Below are 19322 nucleotides of genomic sequence, written 5' to 3'. Positions count from 1 at the left end.
TGTACCCAAAATTTGTTTTATGCGAAAAGTACCCTTGCAACATGGAGCCTCGGTCTGTTAACATATATTCCCTCTAACAGTTTTAACCAACCAAATGTTGACTTTTATGGTTGACTATCTTTGACTCGTTGACTTTTATTGTAAGCTGCTTATTACAATCTACTAAACATAAATAATCATAAATATGACTATTTAAACTAATTATTTGTATAAATTAACCAGATTGATATGAAATAAAAATTATCGATAGTTTGACTTTCCTAAGTCAAACTATGACTTTACACAACATTAACCAACCGGAACACAAGGTGCATACATACATGTATATACATTCAAATCCATACAATACACACTACACAGAGTTTGACTTTCTGAGGTCAACTATGACTTTACATACATTCAGATCCATACAATACATACATACATATATATACACACATACATGTATATACACATATACATACATAAAAATACACACAGATACACACAAACACATATATAGACACAGATACATACATACATACATACATACATACAGATACACACATATACACACATACATATATACAGATATGCATACGCAGATGCATACAGTTATAAGGACACACACAACCATACATACATATATAAAAAGACTGTTATGCCCATGCATAAATACACATACATACATTGCAAGCACTTGATTCCTTAACTAATTAGTTTGTTATTGTTGTTCTGTGAAGTCAAACGAAGTCAACATATGCATCTAATTATACATACTAGTTAGTAAAATTAATTATACATACATGCATCTAATTATACATACACACACCTAATAAAATCAAACAAAACACTTAGACAGTTAGACTCCTTAATACAATCACACATACATCTAGTTATGCATACAACATAAAACCATACATATGCACACAGTTTTACAAATTCATATACACAAAAACAACACATACATAGATACAGACACAATGTAACATCCTAATTTCGGTTTTATTAATAGAATAAATATCGTCTATTTTATAGTGGGTCGTTATCGGTTTAGATAAATAGAATACGAGTTGGGCCAGTGCTGGGTAAATGAATATGGGTTATGGACTTGGGTTAGGAAAGAAAGAAGGAAAGACCATGGGCTTAAGCTCATGATCCATAAATATATAAACCCTTAATATCCATTTAATCCTCATTCACACATATTCCATACACCACCCAAAACACACACTTAAGATTTCTCTCTAATTCTTCCCTATCTACACCGAAACCAAGAAGGAAACCGAGCACCGACCCGAGGTAATACTAGTATGATATTTTATTAGCTTAAACCCGTTAGATATAGTCACGAAACGACGAGCCGACACCGTTAAACCGTTTAAGTCACGAGATCCGGATGGAATCGGGTATAAACCGAACCTATGATGAGCTTAGGGATCACCCTAGCTCAGATCTGGATCGAACGGGGCGAAAAACGGTGAAAAACGAGTTAAAAATCGTTTTTCCGGTGAGTTCGCGTTTTTCCGGCGGCTTTCCGGCAATGACGGCGCCGGAAAAGTAATACGAGGTTAAGGGTATGTCAGGGAATGTTCTGACATTCCCTGACCTAACCCTAGTTCGCTAACGGAAATTTAGCGAATTAAGGGTGATTCGTTAAGTAGATTCGCTGAGGAAAGATAACGAACTAGCCTTAGTTCGTGTCCTGATTCGTTAAGGAAAAGATAACGAATTAACTCCCCCCCCCCCCATTTCGTTATAGCCATTCGTTAAAGGAGATAACGAATTAGAAGGTCCAATTCGTTACTTGAACTGATTCGCTATGTGGACTGGTTCGTACAAGGACGGATTCGTCAGAGGTCTAGTTCGTTAGAGGGTTCAGTTCGTTACAAATGACCAGTTCGCTAAGATAAGTCAATTCGTTAAAGACTGAATAACGAATTAGAAGTTTAACATAATGACAGAATGGTCTCTGGACTTAGAAAAGAATGATTTAATTACAAATAAGCCCTTGAACTTTTAAGTAACATATTATTCAATGATTCAAAATGCTAATGGAAAATGTGTTAAGACAATTAATGGAAATAAAATTTTTCCAAGCTGACCTGGCAGCTCGACCCCAGCCAGGGGCTCTGCCCCTTGGACCCTGCTAGGGGCTGCCGCCCCTAGACCCCGCTGCCAGGGGCGCTGCCCCCCGACCCCCGTTCGTTGTGGGTTATATAAAGATAGAAATACAACATGAGTAGTAGTAGTTAATTGATACATATAAATATTATACAGTTAGCCGTGCACAGCTCAAGAAGGGAATAACGATTAACGGAGAGCGTAACAGGATTCAGGTGAGTTTCTAGCCCCATTTATGTGTTATGTTTTCGGGGTTGTATGCATACTCAATATGTTTGTTAATACGCTTATCCTAAGAGATAAGTGTATGCCTTATGTGAATAATGTGAAATGTATGAATGATTGCTTGATGGTACGTGAACGATCTTCGGATATTGCACGTACTGTCAGGTTGTAACGCTATATATTAGGTAAGTATGATATGTATGCTTATGTGTATGAACGTGATAAAGTTAATAAAAGAAGGAAAGGATGGTTGTATGGTTGTATGGTTATGAAAAGGGTACCGAGCCCTAATAATACTCGAGGTATGATGTATGGTTGTATGGTAACGAAGAGGGAATCGAACCCTACTAATATTCGAGAACTAGGGAACCGAACCCTACTAATATTCGAGGAAAGAGGGTACCGATCCCTAATAATACTCGAGGAAGGAGGGTACCGAGCCCTAATAATACTCGAGGAAGGAGGGTACCGAGCCTAATAATACTCGAGGAATGTAGGGCGTAATGCTCTTTATAACATAAGATATGAAAGCAAGTTATTACAAAAGAAAGTATGAAAGTATGATTGAAAGGATATAAGTTTATGTGTATTGTATAATGTATGATTAACTAGAACTCACTCAGCGTAGCTGACTTTTAGTATGCACGCATGTGAGTAGGATGAGGCAGCTCGCTTGAGGAGACACGTGGCACTGAATAAGAGGCTGGCATCGGAAGACTCAAGACGTTTAAGTTTAATGTTTTGTTTATTTTGAAAGACAAGATGTTGTTTTAAGACAAGATGCGTTTTGCTATGAAATGTTTTACGAAAGCTTTTATATTCCGCGAATGTTTTAATTAACTCTGATATTTAGAACTGCGTTTATGAGTAAATCCAACACGAAAGTAGGGCTACTGGTAACGGGGCCTTACACACAATCACACCCCACGTTAATTATACATAAGTTAATACAACATTGCCCCTGCATAAAAAGATTACCACTATAGTTGTTGATACAAAACGCCCCTGATTAGTTGTTGATATAATACAAAATACATGGTTACCAGTCTAGGTCATTACTAGTTAAGTTAATAATATATAAAACACCTAAACCACCAACTACTTAACCGTACTCAATTTGATTCTGAGCACCCGCTTGAAACTGGAAATTGTAGATCATGTATGGTAAGATTTTCACCAAAACCACCAACTCAAGTTTCAGGTGGTCAAAGTTAACATCCAGCCAAATTGTGGCTATAAAACCAATAACATAATCGTCTCAATTACAAAGCATCGCCCTAAAACTAAATTTAATCGAATAAAAGAATTAACGGAGGAAAATGTGAATTTTGATACCTGTGAAAAACATGGTATTAAGGATTGCATAAAAAATCCAAACCATATTTATGATCGGGAAGGTGGGAGACGACGACAGAAATACTAATTTAGGGTTGTAAGTTCCGGGGGGGGGTGTGGAACGAGGTTTTGATTAGAGGTGAAAATACATTAACCCCTAAAACTACCGAAAATATCACCATGTGGTTGAAACCTGAATTTTAAGTTTCACCACAAAAACCACAGTTACAATTAACTCTTTATTTAAACTTATTTTACACGACAATATTCAACTTTTAAAAACATTTTCTATAAATTTTTTCCAAAGATATTATTGTTATTATTATATTATTATTAAGCTGAGGTGGCAAGGCATTTTAGTTCGAATCATGCCTTTTGAAAACAAAGCCCTAATAATAATAATAATATTTAAAAAGAAGTGACTCTCATTTCTTCAGAATCCACCACTACCAACAGTCTTCTTCTTCAATTACCAAAACCCTAACACATTCAAAATGGAGAAGCCGCAGAAGAAGCAGGTGCTTCTGTTCTACTGCGTTGAAGTTGAACAGCTAGCTCGCAAAATAGCTGCTCAATCGGAACACATTCAGCTTCAATCCATCAACTGGAGGTTTAATAAACAAATATATTATTATTATTATTATTATATGCTCGGTTCAGTTTGTAAACGAGCCAAGCAACGAGCAAAGGTCTGCTCGGTTCAGTTTGGCTCGAATATTTTTGATTTATTTTATATATAATTATATATGAACAAATATAAATATATAGACAAAACACATAAATATAAGCTTAAATTTTTTTAACCCCTTTAATTCTTTAAAATTTCCTTTTCCGTCAATTTTATAATTTTATTTGTTCGCTTCAAGTTTATAGAATACTAGAAGTTTGTTTACATGATCATTATATCTCACTTCAAACTTATTTTTAATAAAAATTTACAATCTATTACAGTTTGTCTAAAAACTAATAATTTATTTATAAAATATGTAATTTACAACATTCAAACTTGTTTCTTATTGAAATTTATTAAGTGAAAAAGGAAATAAATAATGCTCGAAATCGCTCGATGTTCGATTCGATTTTCGCTCGTTTTGGTTTTTGCTCGGTTCGAATTTCAGCCGTTCGGTTGTAAATGAGCAAGCCTTCGCTCGGTTCGGCACGGCTCGTGAACAGCTCTCCATTTGTCGCTCCATAAAATGTGAATTGCTTTTGGGGGATTCAACTATCTAAAACTGTTTTTAGTTCAAATTGATGCCCTAATTTTCAACTCTAGTGGTTTTTCTGTATTGGAACTAAAGGGTTGTGAACGAGTGGATACCGACTTCCACTAAGGCCCTGAGCTCGTCTCGTTTCGAGCTTTATTTCTAAAGCTCAAGCTTGGATTGGGCTGGGCTCGTTTATTATATTTAACTAAATTTTATATATTTATATTTATCTATACATATGTATTTTAATTATTAATTTTTCTATAACATAATATATAATAACTAGAGGGATACCCGTGCAATGCGACGGCCGACGGGGAACACAAATACTAGTAATCACGTAACATATTTATTTAAAAAAAAAACTATTGCAATACCATTACAAAGAATAAAAATGCTCGTTTTTATGATGTAAATTTTTAAAATATTAGCGTATAAAAAGGTTATGGCCGTTTAAAAATCGTGGGGTAGTTGGTTTAAAAGGCAACAATATGTTTTAAAGGATCATACCATATGTTTTTTATGCTGTTATTGCTTAAACTATTAAAAATTTGTAAAATTACGGTTTTGTCCTCCTTATATGTATTATAATATAGTATGATATAGATAATTATTAAATAAATATATATTATTGAAATTCATAATTTCATATAAATACTTAGGCTTGTTTAGGCTTGCAAACAGGCTCAAGCTCGATAAGTGAAGCTCAGGCTCGGGCTCATTTATTAAACAAGCTTATATTTAGGCCCGAGCTTGTTTAAGCTCGAATCACTTTGAGCCTTTTGCGAGCCGAACTTGAGTAGCTCATGAACGGTTTGGCTCGTTTACACAGTGAAAGATGGTTATGAGAACTTGCTAGTTCCTATCTTGAAAGTGAATATTGTTAAATTTTAAATCGAAATCAATGAAAATCTTTGACATTTGAAGCCATATGCTGAAAGATATTGTAATTTATTGTTTAACATATATACTGTTTTCAGGAGTTTTGATGATGGATTTCCTAACTTATTCATAAACAATGCACAAGATATTAGAGGGCAACATGTATCTTTTCTTGCATCTTTCAGCTCACCGGCTGTAATATTCGAGCAGTTATCTGTTATATTTGCGCTTCCAAGGCTCTTTGTAGCTTCTTTCACTTTGGTTTTACCTTTCTTCCCGACCGGATCCTTTGAAAGAATGGAAGAAGAAGGTGACGTGGCTACTGCATTCACCATGGCAAGAATATTATCTAACATTCCAATATCAAGAGGTGGTCCCACAAGCATTGTCATATATGACATTCATGCTTTGCAGGTCAGTTAAAGTACTTAAAGTTATCTGTTGTTGATTAACTAACATTAAGCGATTTCTAATATAGATTATGCTATAATTTATCTTTTATGCAGGAAAGATTCTACTTTAGTGACAATGTTTTGCCGTGTTTTGAAACTGGGATTCCGTTATTGAAACAACGCCTTCACGAGCTTCCGGATTCTGATAACGTAACAGCCTCGTTTGTCTCTGTTTCAGTTTTATGTTTCTTATATTTAACTTTCATTATTATCAAGGAAAATCATGAAAATATCTATTTTGACCAATAAATTAAACAAAGTAGTCTTGACTTTATAAAATTACTAATCAACCAGAGTGCAACAAATGTCTTTTGATGCAACAGATTTCAATATGTCGCAGCAGATCCATGCATCCAGAGGCCCTGCGTATTTAAAAAAATGATTTCTTTTTATTTAAAGTTAAAACGTGACGCAGGAGATTTCACTCAAACGTAGGAGATTTTAGTTGAGAGTCTAATCTGTCAGTGATTGGTGGAAATTAAAAAAAATAAATGCTATTTTTGTATTTTTAAAGGGTCAAGTTTATATTGTTAATATCCTATGTCAAAATTGATATATTCATGATGTTCTTGTATTATACCAGATAATACACTTTTCAAGAATATTGTTTTCACATATTATGATGATAATGCGATTCTTTCATATGGACATATGGTCTTTAGATTGTAATTGCGTTTCCGGATGATGGAGCTTGGAAACGATTCCACAAGCAGTTGGATCACTTTCCCATGGTGAGTTGAATATTATTACAAAAATAGCAAATTGAAAATGTATAACTTTATATAATATTTTACTATCAGGTGGTTTGTGCAAAAGTTCGTGAGGGTGATAAAAGAATAGTAAGGTTGAAAGAAGGTAATCCTAGCGGTTTCCATGTAGTTATTGTTGATGATTTAGTGCAATCTGGAGGCACTTTAATTGAATGCCAGGTACTTTTTCGACACACTGTATATTTTACAGGATAAGTTTGTTGAATAATTATGGTTATGATAATTCTTTTGTTGCAGAAAGTTTTGGCAGCTCATGGTGCAACTAAAGTCAGTGCTTATGTCACTCATGCAGTGTTTCCTAAAAACTCATGGGAAAAATTTGTTCACAAAAATGGTGGTAAGAATAAACCTTAAAATATTCGATAACCAAAAATATCCTTGATTATCTTATTATGTTGTAAAGTAAAAAAGTTATTACTTTGTTTATATTCAACATGTTTTTTGTTAGATTTGGTAAATTAATCAGGATACATACTTAGATGGCCTATAATCTGTTTATTAATAGTCATGTCGATAGAGATACAGGTTCTCATATTTACTATTATCATGTGCAGAGAACTCAAACAAGGCGTTTGCCTACTTTTGGATAACCGATTCATGCCCGCCTACTGTGAAAAGCATTGAAAACAAAGCTCCTTTTGAGGTGTTGAGTCTTGCAGGATCGATTGCAGATGCACTTCAAATATGATGGGTTGCTTGTATTGTTGTGGTTTATTTAACAAATAAACGAGTCGTTAGCCAGTGATTAGTGATTATTCATCATGTCTAACCGCATGTGTGCCATTTGATGCAATGTAATCATTCATTTTTTTGATGGGACCTAGAATTCTTAATAACAAAAACTTGGTTAGCCCCAAGGGGATGGTTTGTTTAATGATGGTTTATTAGGACATGGTGTTTCATAAAGAATAGGTCTTGTGTGAAAAACATTGATAACTTATTGTTTTCCTTTTGTTTTCATTTTTCTTTGAAATAATCACTTACCAATACAAAATATTTTTTTATTTAGTTTAATTTAATATTTAAAGTTTTTAATAAACATTTTGTTTTTCTAATTTAAAAACAAAGTAAATAAAAACAAGTGAAGTGATTAAAGCAAAACAAACTAAATAAAAACAATGTAAAATAACTAAATGGGATTAAAAGATAGGGATCAGATGGTTTAAGAACAGAGGTGCCCAATTGTTGTAACAGGCTTTGGGCGAACACCCCGACTCGCATGCTTATGTGCGAGCAATGACCACTCACTACTTCCCATCAAAACGTGCCTAAAGGATCATGATTTACAAATACATCTCTAACCACTTTATATAGCATCCACCCAAGTAATCAACTTTCTTCTAACTACGATATAATCCAGCAGACGTAGACTTCCTGTCAATATCATCTTCACCATAATTGCTATCAGCAAAAGCATATAAATCAAAATCTGAGTTTTTGGGATATCAAAGACCTAGCTTCGGTTGCCCTTTCAGATATCTAAAAATACGTTTAACAACAATTAAATGAGAAAGTTTAGGATTAGCCTGGAAACGGGCGCATTCAAACTGTTAAGTTAAAATGTTGGCCTCTTACTGGAAGAAAAATTAGTTTCCAATTTGTCTGTAATTTTGTTTTACAATTTACATTGTCTATATACAAAAGATTTTGTTTTCGATGACAAAGGTTGTTTGTAGTGGCAAAATGTCGAGTTTACACGTTCACTTGATGCTAAATCATTATATGTTTTTGTACGGATATGTTTTGACATGTTAATCAACCGTTTACGTTTGACCACACCTGTATGTGAAATATCAATGTCTTGTTATTAAGTATGCAGAAAACTAGTTTTGGGTCACTGGTTCATGCTCTCGTGTTGTAAAAAGTATTGAAAAAACACTCCTTTTGAAGTCTTGAATCTTGCAGGATCTATTGCCAATGACAATGCCGATGGTTTTTTAAACTTACAGGCTTGTCAGCCTTCGTAAATGAATGTAAGAGTTTTTGTCGGTATGAGATAACACATTGCCAATGCAAATGGCGATGTGTGGTTCTTGTCAACTATAAATGGCGACGGGTACGACACTTTGTCAATGAAAACGGAGTTGGTTATGACCCTTGCCGTTGAAAATGGTTATTGCCTTCTCAAATCACTTTTACATCTTTGATGAATTTTGAGGAAAAAATAAATGTTAAAAAAATTATATTAAATGAAAATTACCTACACAAAAAATGAGTCGAATATTACACTTCTGTAAACAAAATAATTAAAGTAAGCCACTTTACAAAGCATCTTCTTTTTAACACAAATTTTATAAGAAAAGTTAATTTGTCAAAAATCATTAAAGTCTAAAACAAAATAATTAAAGTAAACCACTTTACAAAACATCCTGTCTTTCAAATTTATTTTTTTAAAAAAACAGGTTTTTGGCCAAAAAGTATTAGACTCAAATAAATTAAAAAAAAAAAAAAACATCTTGTCTTTCATTTCAACCAAAAAAGAAAAAAAGGGTCTTGCTAAAAAATTATTAAAGACTAAAATAAATAAAAAAATTTAAGACAGTTAAAAAATAGGGAGCAGATGGTTTAAGAATGGAGATGTCCAATTGTTGTAAGGCTTTGATTGAACACCTCATCTCGCATGTTTATGTGCGAGTAATCACCACTCATCACTTCCCATTAAAACTTGCTTCGAAGGATCATGACTTTCCCTTCACACCCTAATGGCTTTCTATAGTATCCTCTAAACCATCTAATCTCTTCTAACTTCGATGTGTGACTAATAATATTCAACCTCTAACCATGATGGTAGAAAGAATAGGGGACCAACACCAACATTTGTATATTAAAACAACAATTACTTCCGAGGCCACAAACTACAATCATGTTAGACCTTCTGTGTCAGGTTTCAAAGTTTTAAACTTTCAGTGTAACTTGTTGTCCTTATATATAACAGAAAAAGATTTGCCTCGCAAAAAGGATGATTTGTTTGATTAACACAAGAATTCAGTTACATTGTGTCGATTAAAAATATCATTTTAGTATATTTGAAAGAGGTTGATCTCCTTGCTTCTATCATGCTACAATCCTCTTCCCGCCGCACCTTGTTCTCATGGTCTACAGAGATAGCATGTAGGTAAGAACGGATTTACCAAGTTGTTGCATTAATATGATAGATTTTTTTTTTCTATATACGTTCTTGGCCCAATGCTACCATGAACTTTAAGCAATCGATCGAATTAATATAGGTATCACTTCAACACAATATACGCCATCAGGGATCTCAAATGCTCACCAAGCACGAAAGGTAGGTTTCTCTCACATATTAGATGGCCAAAGAACCCAAAGGGAGAACCCGAGAACTTAGCACGTGTATTTGGTTAGTACTGGGTACGAGAACAGTTTTAAAATAATATGTTGGTTTGGACCGGATATGGTATTAGATGATACCGTCTCATTACCTTCCTCTTTACCTGAATTAAAACAAAAACTTTCTATATCTTCAAAATATGATAAGAAATATGTTAAGTTGTTAAAAACTAAAATGATTATCGGATTTGTAGAAATGTAACTGGATCTAGGATTAGAGCTGAAAATTTATTTGTTGTGTAGAAAAATATTTTAAAAAGTCTGTTTGAAAATATATGAAAAAGGTTTATAAGAAAACAAAAATAGAAATTTTAAAAAGTTTCATTAAAAAAGATAAAAAATAATCAAAAACATAAAAACTTGAAATATATATATATATATATATTTTTAAAATAGGGGAAAAAAATAGGGATCAGATGGTTTAAAGATTAGAGGTGCCCAATTGTCGTAACAGGCTTTGGGCGAACACCCCTTCTCGCATGTTTATGTGCAAGCATTGACCACTCATCATTTCCCATCAAAACGCGCCTGAAGGATCATGATTTTCAACCTCACACTTAACCCCTTTATATAATAGCCACCGACCACTCCTTTTACTTCCAGTTTCGATATGGGACCAATATAACCTACGATGATGCTAATAATAGGAAACCAACCACAACACTTTTACACTGATCATGAGTAATCCAATAACTAATTTTGTCATCTAATCAACAAACAATGCTGTTATCCACCTGGATTATTAGAGTTCAAAAAATCATTTTTTTCTTTTATCATTGGTTTCCTTAATCCTTTTGGACTACTTTAGTCGCCATTGGCGGTTGTTATTTTCATATGGTTTTGTTATATTATACTGATATAGCGGCGTAATATGTTTTGGTCATGTTTAGACACTTGATGATGTCCGGTTATTGTTTAATGAAACGCCTAGGAGAGCTCGATGACTGGGTTTAGTGTGAGGCCATGGGGGTATACTCTAACCCCTACAAATGTTAAAATGACATGACACTTTAAAGATGGATTAAACCACTCCCCACTTGTGTTAAGTGTGTTAAAAAGGCTCATGGGTTATGCTTTTAACGGGTTAAAAGGAACAATATGCATTTACTATGTATTAATTACTAATTGATTTGTTATTTTAGTTATGTATTAATAGGAGAGAGATGGAGTTAAATGGGTTAAACCATTTCCTTTGAATGACATGGAGTGAAAGAGAAAAAATAAGTGATGTGAAGCTTATGTAGAGTTAAGATGAGTTAGAGCATACCTCATGGCCTGATATCTACAGTCTGAGCATATTGATAACCATCTACCCTTTCGTCCACTTTTTTCCGTTTTTTATGTTATGCATGTGATTATAAACCTTTAGTGATATGCACAAAGCATCTTTGTTCAAATGCCTTAACAATGAGAGTATTGAAAGACAAAACACTTACTGATATTAAAATATTTCAAAAGCATATTTGGGTCGTATGGCGTATGGCTTTGTCAATCAGTATTGTGCAGATATTTCAAAAGTATATATGGGGCTGTATGGTTTTGTCAATCAATTGTGTGCATCTTTGCATTAGTCACTTCTATGTCAATCTAGCACATCATAAGCTTACACGTTTTTTAATTTGCAAATGCCAACTCATATTACAATTTTGTAAACAAAATAATTAAAATAAACCACTTTATAAAGCATCTTGTTTTTAACATAAAAATTATAAGGAAACGTAATTTTGTCAAAAAAAATTTTGAAGTCTAAACCAAAATAATTAAAAGTAAAACACTTTAGAAAATATCTTGTCTTTAAAAAGAACAAAAAAGAAAGGTTTTTGACCAAAAACTATTAAAAGACTAAACAAAATAATTTTTTTTTAAAAGACAACTTTTTTTTGAGAACATTAAGAAATAGGGATCAAATGGTTTAAGAATAGAGGTGCCAATTGTCGTAAAAACTTTAGGGGAACACCCCATCTCGCATGTTTATATGCGAGTGATGACCACTCGTCACTTCCCATTAAAACTTGCTTGAAAGATCATGACTTCCAAGAGAACGTTTAATCCCTTTCTATAGCATCCCTAGTGCCATTCACTTTCTTCTAATTTCGGTGTGGGAGTTTACTTCTTTAATCTTTCATTTCAACAAATTTGTATCAAACTTGATGCTAATGAACAAATCAACTTCTCGTTATCGGGTTTTTAACCAAAATAATAACAAACTAATGAACAAATCATCTAAAATCGTCTTTCTAACAGTCTAATGAAATTTACTTAGTAAGATCGGTTGACGAGTACATATGTTAATATTATTATTGGGAATATAATCCTAAAGTTGAGATTCATAACAAATGAAGTTTGCGAAGTATCACATCGATTCAAAATTTAAATTCGTGATTGTAACGATTCTATTTTTATAATCATATTAATACAAGATTAAAAATGGTATAAAATGGTTGTTTGGCTGGGTATGGGTACTAAACCATTTGATATGAATGTGTTTTGACATGATTAAACAATGGTTTTGACAAAAATACTCACCATTAGGTTTGGTCTAAGAACCACATAAACAATGGTATGAGGCATAATATTTGAAAATTTATTCCCAAGAGGGATTCCAGTCATTTGAAGAGTGAACCAAAACATGATTATTAACAGGCCAGTGGAGAGACTGCGTTTCACGGTGGTGTGAAATATGACCATTGTTGATTATAAAAAAATTTAAGTGTTAATTAAGTTACATGTTGTGGCAAACATGTTTAAACCATGGAATGGGTTGCTTTTGTAGTTGTATAGACAAATAAAAATAAAAAGAGTTGAAGTTATTAATTATGAATTAATAAATTAAATAAAATAAAGAAACCTATGTCATTAAGAGTTTAGTGAGTTGAATGCCTGACTAGTGACTAAAAAACATTTTACTTCTTTAAAAAGTTGTAATTATTTAAAGCGAACACATCAAGTGTTAATTAGATGGTTAAGATGTAAACTAGGAGATCATCAATAGAAATTGAATAATTAAATTTTAATTGTATAAGAAAAAGTAAATGAATAGTAACTTGTAAAAGTAAATTAAACAAAATTCTTAGCATGCCCTCTTAAAGTTTTATAATGAGTATAGATTATTTAAAGCAGTTCCTAGATTTTGAAAACTTGATTTTTGAATAAAAGTTGGTTTCTAAACAAAACAGAAAATGGTTAGAGAAACATAAAAATGTTTTAACTTAAAGCGAAAAATAACTTTAAAAAAATTAAAATTATTATAAAAATATGTTTCTGAAACAAAAAAAGAAAATGATCAAAAGAAATCTAAAACGTTTTAACTTCAACAATAAACAATTTCAAAAAAGAAAAAAAAAACAAAAAATATTATAAAAATTAGAAATCAGAAAACAATTTCAAAAAAAGAAAAAAAACAAAAAATTATACATAAAAAAAGAAAAAAAACAAAAAAATATTATATTATAAAAAATAGGGATCAGATGGTTTAAAATTAGAGGCGCCCAATTGTCGTAACAGGCTTTGGGCGGACACCCTTCTCTCATCGTAACAGGCTTTGGGCGGACACCCCTTCTCTCATGTTTACGTGCGAGTATTGACCACTCATCACTTCCCATCAAAACGTGCCTGAAGGATCATGAATTTAACTCCACCCTTACTCTCATTTTATAGCATCAACCTACCAATCCTTTTTGTTCCAACTTCGATATGGAACCAAAATTATTCTAAGTACTTCCATGTTTATAAGCTTTACATGTATATAAGCACAATGAGAGTATGATAAGCAAGTCTACACAAATTATTATACAAACAACTTACTGGATTACAATGTGTCAATATATACATACATATAAGATCACCAACAGATTACGACGGGTCTGCTGTCTCCGTTCTATACACTTGAAAACAGCCCCATGACACTAAACTTCTAACTCGCAGGGATTTATTTACACATATTATTAGAAAGCATTCGCTAGTTTAATTACACACAGACTGCACATTGTTACGAATATCTCTGCTTCACGGTCTTCTCGAATTCCCATAAAACTTGTTCCTCACAATACAACAAACCAACTTCCCTTTTATTGGTTTACATCGGCTCGTTAAAAATCATATTTTTTCAAGTCTAGTTTTTTTCCGGACTACTTGTTGAACCATCTAGTGAATCCACCGAGTATGATCCGTCTGGTTGACGAATGCATATGTTCATGTTATGGTAAGGAATAGAATCCTGAAAAAATATAAAATTGATAACAAATGAAGTTAGCATATTATCATAAATAATGAAAATAATAATTTAAATCTTTGAATGGAAATATAGTAGTCAAAACACATATGCGAAGTCAAACAAGTGGTCAACGTTACCTGATTATCATTTTCTTGGGCCTCTGACTGGAAGATAATCAGTCTGCACCATTTATCCTCGTTCATTAGACTCGAATTTTGAAAATGTGTAATTAGAGCCACTTTCCCTTGGATCCTTGCATACGCCAACGAAGCAACCTTTTCACTGTTAAATTTCTCCCATTTTTTCCCATTAAATACCTGCACAAAAAGTAAATTTCATTAACATTCATATGAAAATTAAAAAAATAATAATAATAATAATAAAAAAAAATAGAACCTCATAAAAGGATACAATATGTGAAGGTGACACCATGTTGATGAATGCATAGCCCACATTGCATTTATTCTGTGAACATTAAAGATAAAATCAAATTACTAAACTTACACCGGTTTGACTATAAAGTTGACTTCATGAGTTCATGGTACTATCTAATTACCTTAAAATCAATCGGTAAATACACAAAGTCATAAGTACCCTTGTGATTTTCATCAATTGCTGCAAGTAACATCTTTGAAGTGTACCTTTTATTTCAAAAAATGTTATTAACCAACCAAAAAATCTACTTTAACTTAACTAAATAAAAAGATTATCACTTTCTTACTTGTTAGGAATATTTTTGATCATCAATGTCGTTCTAGAATCTTCCCCGTTAATTATCTTCTCCAAATCCAGTTGATACTGTTTATTTCCCGCCATCTGGTTAACAGTATAGTCAACTCGCCGAGGATAGTTACATTCGATAAAGCCCTCGTTTAACACTCCCCGTCCTTGATAAGAACCATTTCCGATAATAACCGGTCCTTTATTAAGAAAAAAGGTCATTCGTGAAATAGGCGAACCACTTCCACTTCCGTTACTAATAATGGGCCCCACACCATTGGAAGGGGCAGAACCTACAAGATGGCGTGGGCCCAGAAACGAGCCATGCTGACTAGGACTGGCATACACTGAAGGAGAGCTTTGGTGGTCAGAGTAAGTAGTTTGACTTCCCCAGAGAAACTCTGGACCCGATAACCGACCGATGCTAGACGGGTCAAAATTTGAATTGTTGAGAGATGGTGAACTTGCTGGACTGGAGGTATGTGATTGTTGATGGTCAATTCCTAGAGTTGACTTTATTCCAATTGGTGCAATCTTTACAGGGTTTGACATATGTGGTGGAAGTATAGATGCCAGTCCAGGCAACGGGTTGTGAACCGGGCTAAGTTGTCCGAACCCTGGTGACCAACTGTACCCTTGCGGTGAACCGTGTTCTCTTGGACTGCTAAAATGGGTCCAGCTACCTGCCACATAATAATAATATTAATAATTATAAAAAATATAACAGAGGTGACATTTTGACCCGTTAACTTTTGAACGGGTCAACTAACTAACCAGGAGGAGAGTTGACCACTGGTGAACCAGCATGGTGCCAGAAGGGTCGGGTTTCATCCTGTTCGAGTGCTAGACTCAGTTGTTGCATCAAACTATACATATAAAAACATTAGTATAATATTACAAATATGGTTTTACTAGCAAATATAAAAAATACATACGTTCTACGAGCACCACCGGGCCTGCTATGCTCGAGTTTTATTCGTTTTCCTGCGATTTCACTCCCGTTTAAATCTTTTAAAGCCATTTCCGCTGCTCTGACGTCATAAAACTCAACAAATTTGTGGTGCCTCTTGTGTGGTGTTTCGCTTATCTGTTTTTTAAACGAAAAATAATTAAAAAATAATTTAAAGATTTTAACTTTTTTAAAACTTAAGAGAGTCAAATACCTCTTTGACTTCCCCATAAACCGCAAATATATGACGAAGATCGTCACTCGATATCGACGCATCCAAGTTGAAAACAACAAGAGTTCCTTGGTTAATATCCTTTTCTGATGGATTATCCTAAATATATCATATAAAAATATAAATAAAAAGATACAAAAAGATAACAGATAAAAAAAAAATTACAAACCTTAGGGATTGAAAAATGAATATCTAATTTTCTTCTTCTCAGAGGCTTATTTTGAAGCTCTCTCATTGCAGCGCGCGCGTGTCTAATGTCATAATAAGATATCATCACAAAACCCCTGTGCTTACACGCGGTATATAAATTTCGGATTTCCCCATATTCCTACACAAAATAATTATTTCTCAAAAGTTAATAATAAATACAACAAATAACTAAACAAGATCTTCAAAATGATGAATACCTCAAAGAGTGATCTCAATTCAGAGTCTTCAACATTACTATTTATATTCCTAACAAACAAAGTTCTCGAAGGGTGTTCTCCGTACGGGTGTTCTCCAACAACCGGGACCCCACCATTGGGAAGCTCGTGACGGTTAACACCAGTTAAAGGAACGTTATCGGATAACCTTGAATTAGATAGACCGAATCTGATACCATCATGGGAATCAGAGTCCATTTCCATTCCACCTCCACTTTCGAAAAGATCATCTTCCAAATCCAAATCCTCTAACTGAGTAGGTAAATCACCAAGGTCAAAATCGTCCGTTCCTGTAAATAATATCTCGTCTTCTTCGCCTGGAAGCATGCTTCCGGTTAAACTAGTTGTGATGTCTTCACTCTCATCTTCTAGAGGAAATCCATCTTCACAAAATTATGTTTAAATTAATTTGTATAAAAAATAAAATACAACTGAATAATGTAACAGATTAATATTTATCGTACATTTTTCATGTACAATGACCGGTAATGAGCTTGAAAACAAACTGATATCAGTCGATGCTCGATACACGTTTTCCACTTCTTGAAACACGGTCGGTGCTGCATAAGATTCAGGCAGACCTGTATGATGAAAATATACAAATTCGTATTATTATTTGTGACCAAATTATATTAACATTACCATAAAAATATAACAACTCACCTGAAAAAGATTTTTTCAAGTTCTTCTCCATTGAATCACTTCCTACCACAAACCCAAGTAAACCTATTACCAAAAAACTATATGCTAAATCCTTTCATTATATAAGACAGAAACAATGGAACAAAGATAATATTATCAATTTTCTTATTATTATTAATTTTTTTTTGCTTTTGTGATTATGGCAGTTGTCAAGGAGGTTATATTTAGGTGTGTAAACGAGCCGAGCCACTCACGAGATACTCAAGCTGAGCCTAAAAATAAGGCTGTTTAATAAACGAGTCCGAGCCTGAGCCCGGGTTTCACTTATCGAACTTGAGCCGGCTCGTCAGCCTAAACGAGCTTCTACTATTTATAAAATTTCATTTAATATGCTAAATTTATATATTTATTTAACAATTATAGCTATACATAAAGTTATAATAAAAACAACTAAATAATAAAAATAACTAGATAATACATTAAATTAAGATAAAAACAACTAAATAATCAAAATAATAGATAATACATTAAATGATGATAAAAACAACTAAATAATTAAAAATAACTAGTAATACATTAAATTAAGATAAAAACAAGTAAATAATACATATTATGTTAAATATAAAATTCATAGCTGAAAATATATACAAAAATAACTATAAATTAACTAAAAACAAACCAGCCAAAACCAAGCTCGAGTTTTAGAAATAGAGCTCCGTGAAAGTAAAACGAGCTCGACTCGTATACAACTCTATGAATTTGGTTCAAAAAGAAAACCCTCCATAGAGAAAGTAGCAATTTCCATTACAGGACCAAACACGAACCCGCTTTTCGGGATTCATAAAAATCAGAATCAAACCAACCAGCCATAACTTCAACTACAAAATCACCATCAAACACACACACACACACATATATATATATATATATAATATATTACACCCAAAATAATATGGTCAACACGTGTCAATTGACTCAATCACATGAAATTCACATGATCAGTTTTAATTATTTAGCAACCCAGAAAGTAAAATACCCGATTCAATCATGATGATCCAATAATAATAATAATAAGAGGAAGAAAGAATGAAAGAACTAACCTTAGGTGGGTTGTTGTTACGGGATTGAATTGAATTGAATTGAATTGAATTGTATTGTATTTGTATTGATTATAATATAATGAATTAATTAATAAGAAGAACAGTGGTTCCGTAGAAGGCGAGAGAAGGTATTTCGTATACTCATCTACTTCCGCCGATCATCATCAACTTCTTCACTCTACAATACAATCATTGGATGGATGGTCCATGGATGGATGGATGCTAAGTTATTATTATTATTAATTAACTACTAGACTATCTATAATATATATAAACGAAAACATAAAAAAAGCCCTACGTGTCGTGATGTGGTCGCTCTCCTTTTTTTTGGAGTCGCCAGATTTGCTTGATTTTTAAATGGATGCTTCTCATGCATTTGACCCGAATTCATGGGTATGGGTCTTACCAAACCCATATATTGCTTAAATGGGTTATAACATCTCATTAAATAAAAAATTATTCTCACCAAATTATTGATGTAAAAATCATATAAAATAAGATATACTAAAAATTAATATTTTATTTATTTTAAAAAAAGACATATATATTATTTAAATTTAAAAACCAATTTTATAGTAACAAAAATAAACAGGTATTGGGTCTTATCAAACTATAAGTATATTATTAACTTTTATAAATATTATTTATAATTAAAAAACCAATTTTATAGTAAAAAAAATAAACGGGTTTTGGGTCTCATCAAAACCATATAGCTTTTAAA

At 32.9% G+C, this 19322-nt stretch overlaps 2 protein-coding genes, 4 non-coding genes and 1 pseudogene across 7 annotated transcripts; 1 reads left to right on the top strand and 6 right to left on the bottom strand.

Moving 5' to 3' along the window:
• The first annotated feature begins 4093 nt into the window (after positions 1-4093).
• On the top strand, positions 4094-7845 carry LOC143531121 (ribose-phosphate pyrophosphokinase 4-like). The gene is made up of 7 exons (XM_077026496.1): positions 4094-4273; positions 5849-6164; positions 6257-6352; positions 6865-6933; positions 7003-7131; positions 7210-7309; positions 7527-7845. The coding sequence occupies exons 1-7, from the start codon at positions 4158-4160 to the stop codon at positions 7658-7660; spliced, it is 960 nt and encodes a 319-aa protein (XP_076882611.1). The 5' UTR covers positions 4094-4157; the 3' UTR covers positions 7661-7845.
• Positions 7846-8121: 276 nt separating this feature from the next.
• LOC143531153 (small nucleolar RNA Z279/snoR105/snoR108) lies at positions 8122-8228 on the bottom strand. Its single transcript, XR_013134976.1, has one exon. It is a non-coding gene; the product is annotated as a small nucleolar RNA Z279/snoR105/snoR108 (small nucleolar RNA).
• A 1296-nt stretch (positions 8229-9524) lies between these two features.
• On the bottom strand, positions 9525-9629 carry LOC143531154 (small nucleolar RNA Z279/snoR105/snoR108). The gene has a single exon (XR_013134977.1). It is a non-coding gene; the product is annotated as a small nucleolar RNA Z279/snoR105/snoR108 (small nucleolar RNA).
• A 1099-nt stretch (positions 9630-10728) lies between these two features.
• LOC143531156 (small nucleolar RNA Z279/snoR105/snoR108) lies at positions 10729-10836 on the bottom strand. Its single transcript, XR_013134979.1, has one exon. It is a non-coding gene; the product is annotated as a small nucleolar RNA Z279/snoR105/snoR108 (small nucleolar RNA).
• A 1383-nt stretch (positions 10837-12219) lies between these two features.
• Positions 12220-12324, bottom strand: LOC143531157 (small nucleolar RNA Z279/snoR105/snoR108). The gene has a single exon (XR_013134980.1). It is a non-coding gene; the product is annotated as a small nucleolar RNA Z279/snoR105/snoR108 (small nucleolar RNA).
• Positions 12325-13779: 1455 nt separating this feature from the next.
• LOC143531152 (small nucleolar RNA Z279/snoR105/snoR108) lies at positions 13780-13920 on the bottom strand (annotated as a pseudogene).
• Positions 13921-14090: 170 nt separating this feature from the next.
• Positions 14091-18748, bottom strand: LOC143531143 (protein MEI2-like 2). 2 transcript variants are annotated; one of them, XM_077026507.1, is made up of 13 exons: positions 18602-18748; positions 17523-17585; positions 17324-17440; positions 16842-17242; positions 16604-16762; positions 16417-16533; positions 16189-16340; positions 16028-16119; positions 15255-15936; positions 15090-15174; positions 14930-14998; positions 14671-14850; positions 14091-14536 (listed from the first exon to the last, which is right to left on the bottom strand). In XM_077026507.1, the coding sequence occupies exons 2-13, from the start codon at positions 17551-17553 to the stop codon at positions 14432-14434; spliced, it is 2190 nt and encodes a 729-aa protein (XP_076882622.1). In that variant the 5' UTR covers positions 17554-17585; positions 18602-18748; the 3' UTR covers positions 14091-14431. The 2 variants fall into 2 exon arrangements, with proteins under 2 accessions (XP_076882622.1, XP_076882623.1); XM_077026508.1 differs by having other exon boundaries at positions 17523-17564.
• Positions 18749-19322: the final 574 nt, after the last annotated feature.

This window comes from Bidens hawaiensis, unplaced genomic scaffold, assembly GCF_021521415.1.
Source record: "Bidens hawaiensis isolate Kalapana, Puna unplaced genomic scaffold, B.hawaiensis_p1.1 tig00009085_1, whole genome shotgun sequence".
NCBI lineage: Eukaryota > Viridiplantae > Streptophyta > Magnoliopsida > Asterales > Asteraceae > Bidens > Bidens hawaiensis.
Note: the sequence above shows the minus strand (reverse complement) of the source record. Positions and strands in the feature narration are given on the sequence as shown.

Coding starts and splice junctions, on each gene's coding strand:
- LOC143531121 (XM_077026496.1), top strand. CDS start 4,158: ATGGAGAAGCCGCAGAAGAAGCAGGTGCTTCTGTTCTACTGCGTTGAA. Junction 4,274..5,848: donor CTTCAATCCATCAACTGGAG/GTTTAATAAACA, acceptor TACTGTTTTCAG/GAGTTTTGATGATGGATTTC. Junction 6,934..7,002: donor AGTTGGATCACTTTCCCATG/GTGAGTTGAATA, acceptor TTTTACTATCAG/GTGGTTTGTGCAAAAGTTCG.
- LOC143531143 (XM_077026507.1), bottom strand. CDS start 17,553: ATGGAGAAGAACTTGAAAAAATCTTTTTCAG. Junction 16,341..16,416: donor TTTATGGGGAAGTCAAAGAG/GTATTTGACTCT, acceptor TTTAAAAAACAG/ATAAGCGAAACACCACACAA. Junction 14,537..14,670: donor CCCAAGAAAATGATAATCAG/GTAACGTTGACC, acceptor ATATTTTTTCAG/GATTCTATTCCTTACCATAA.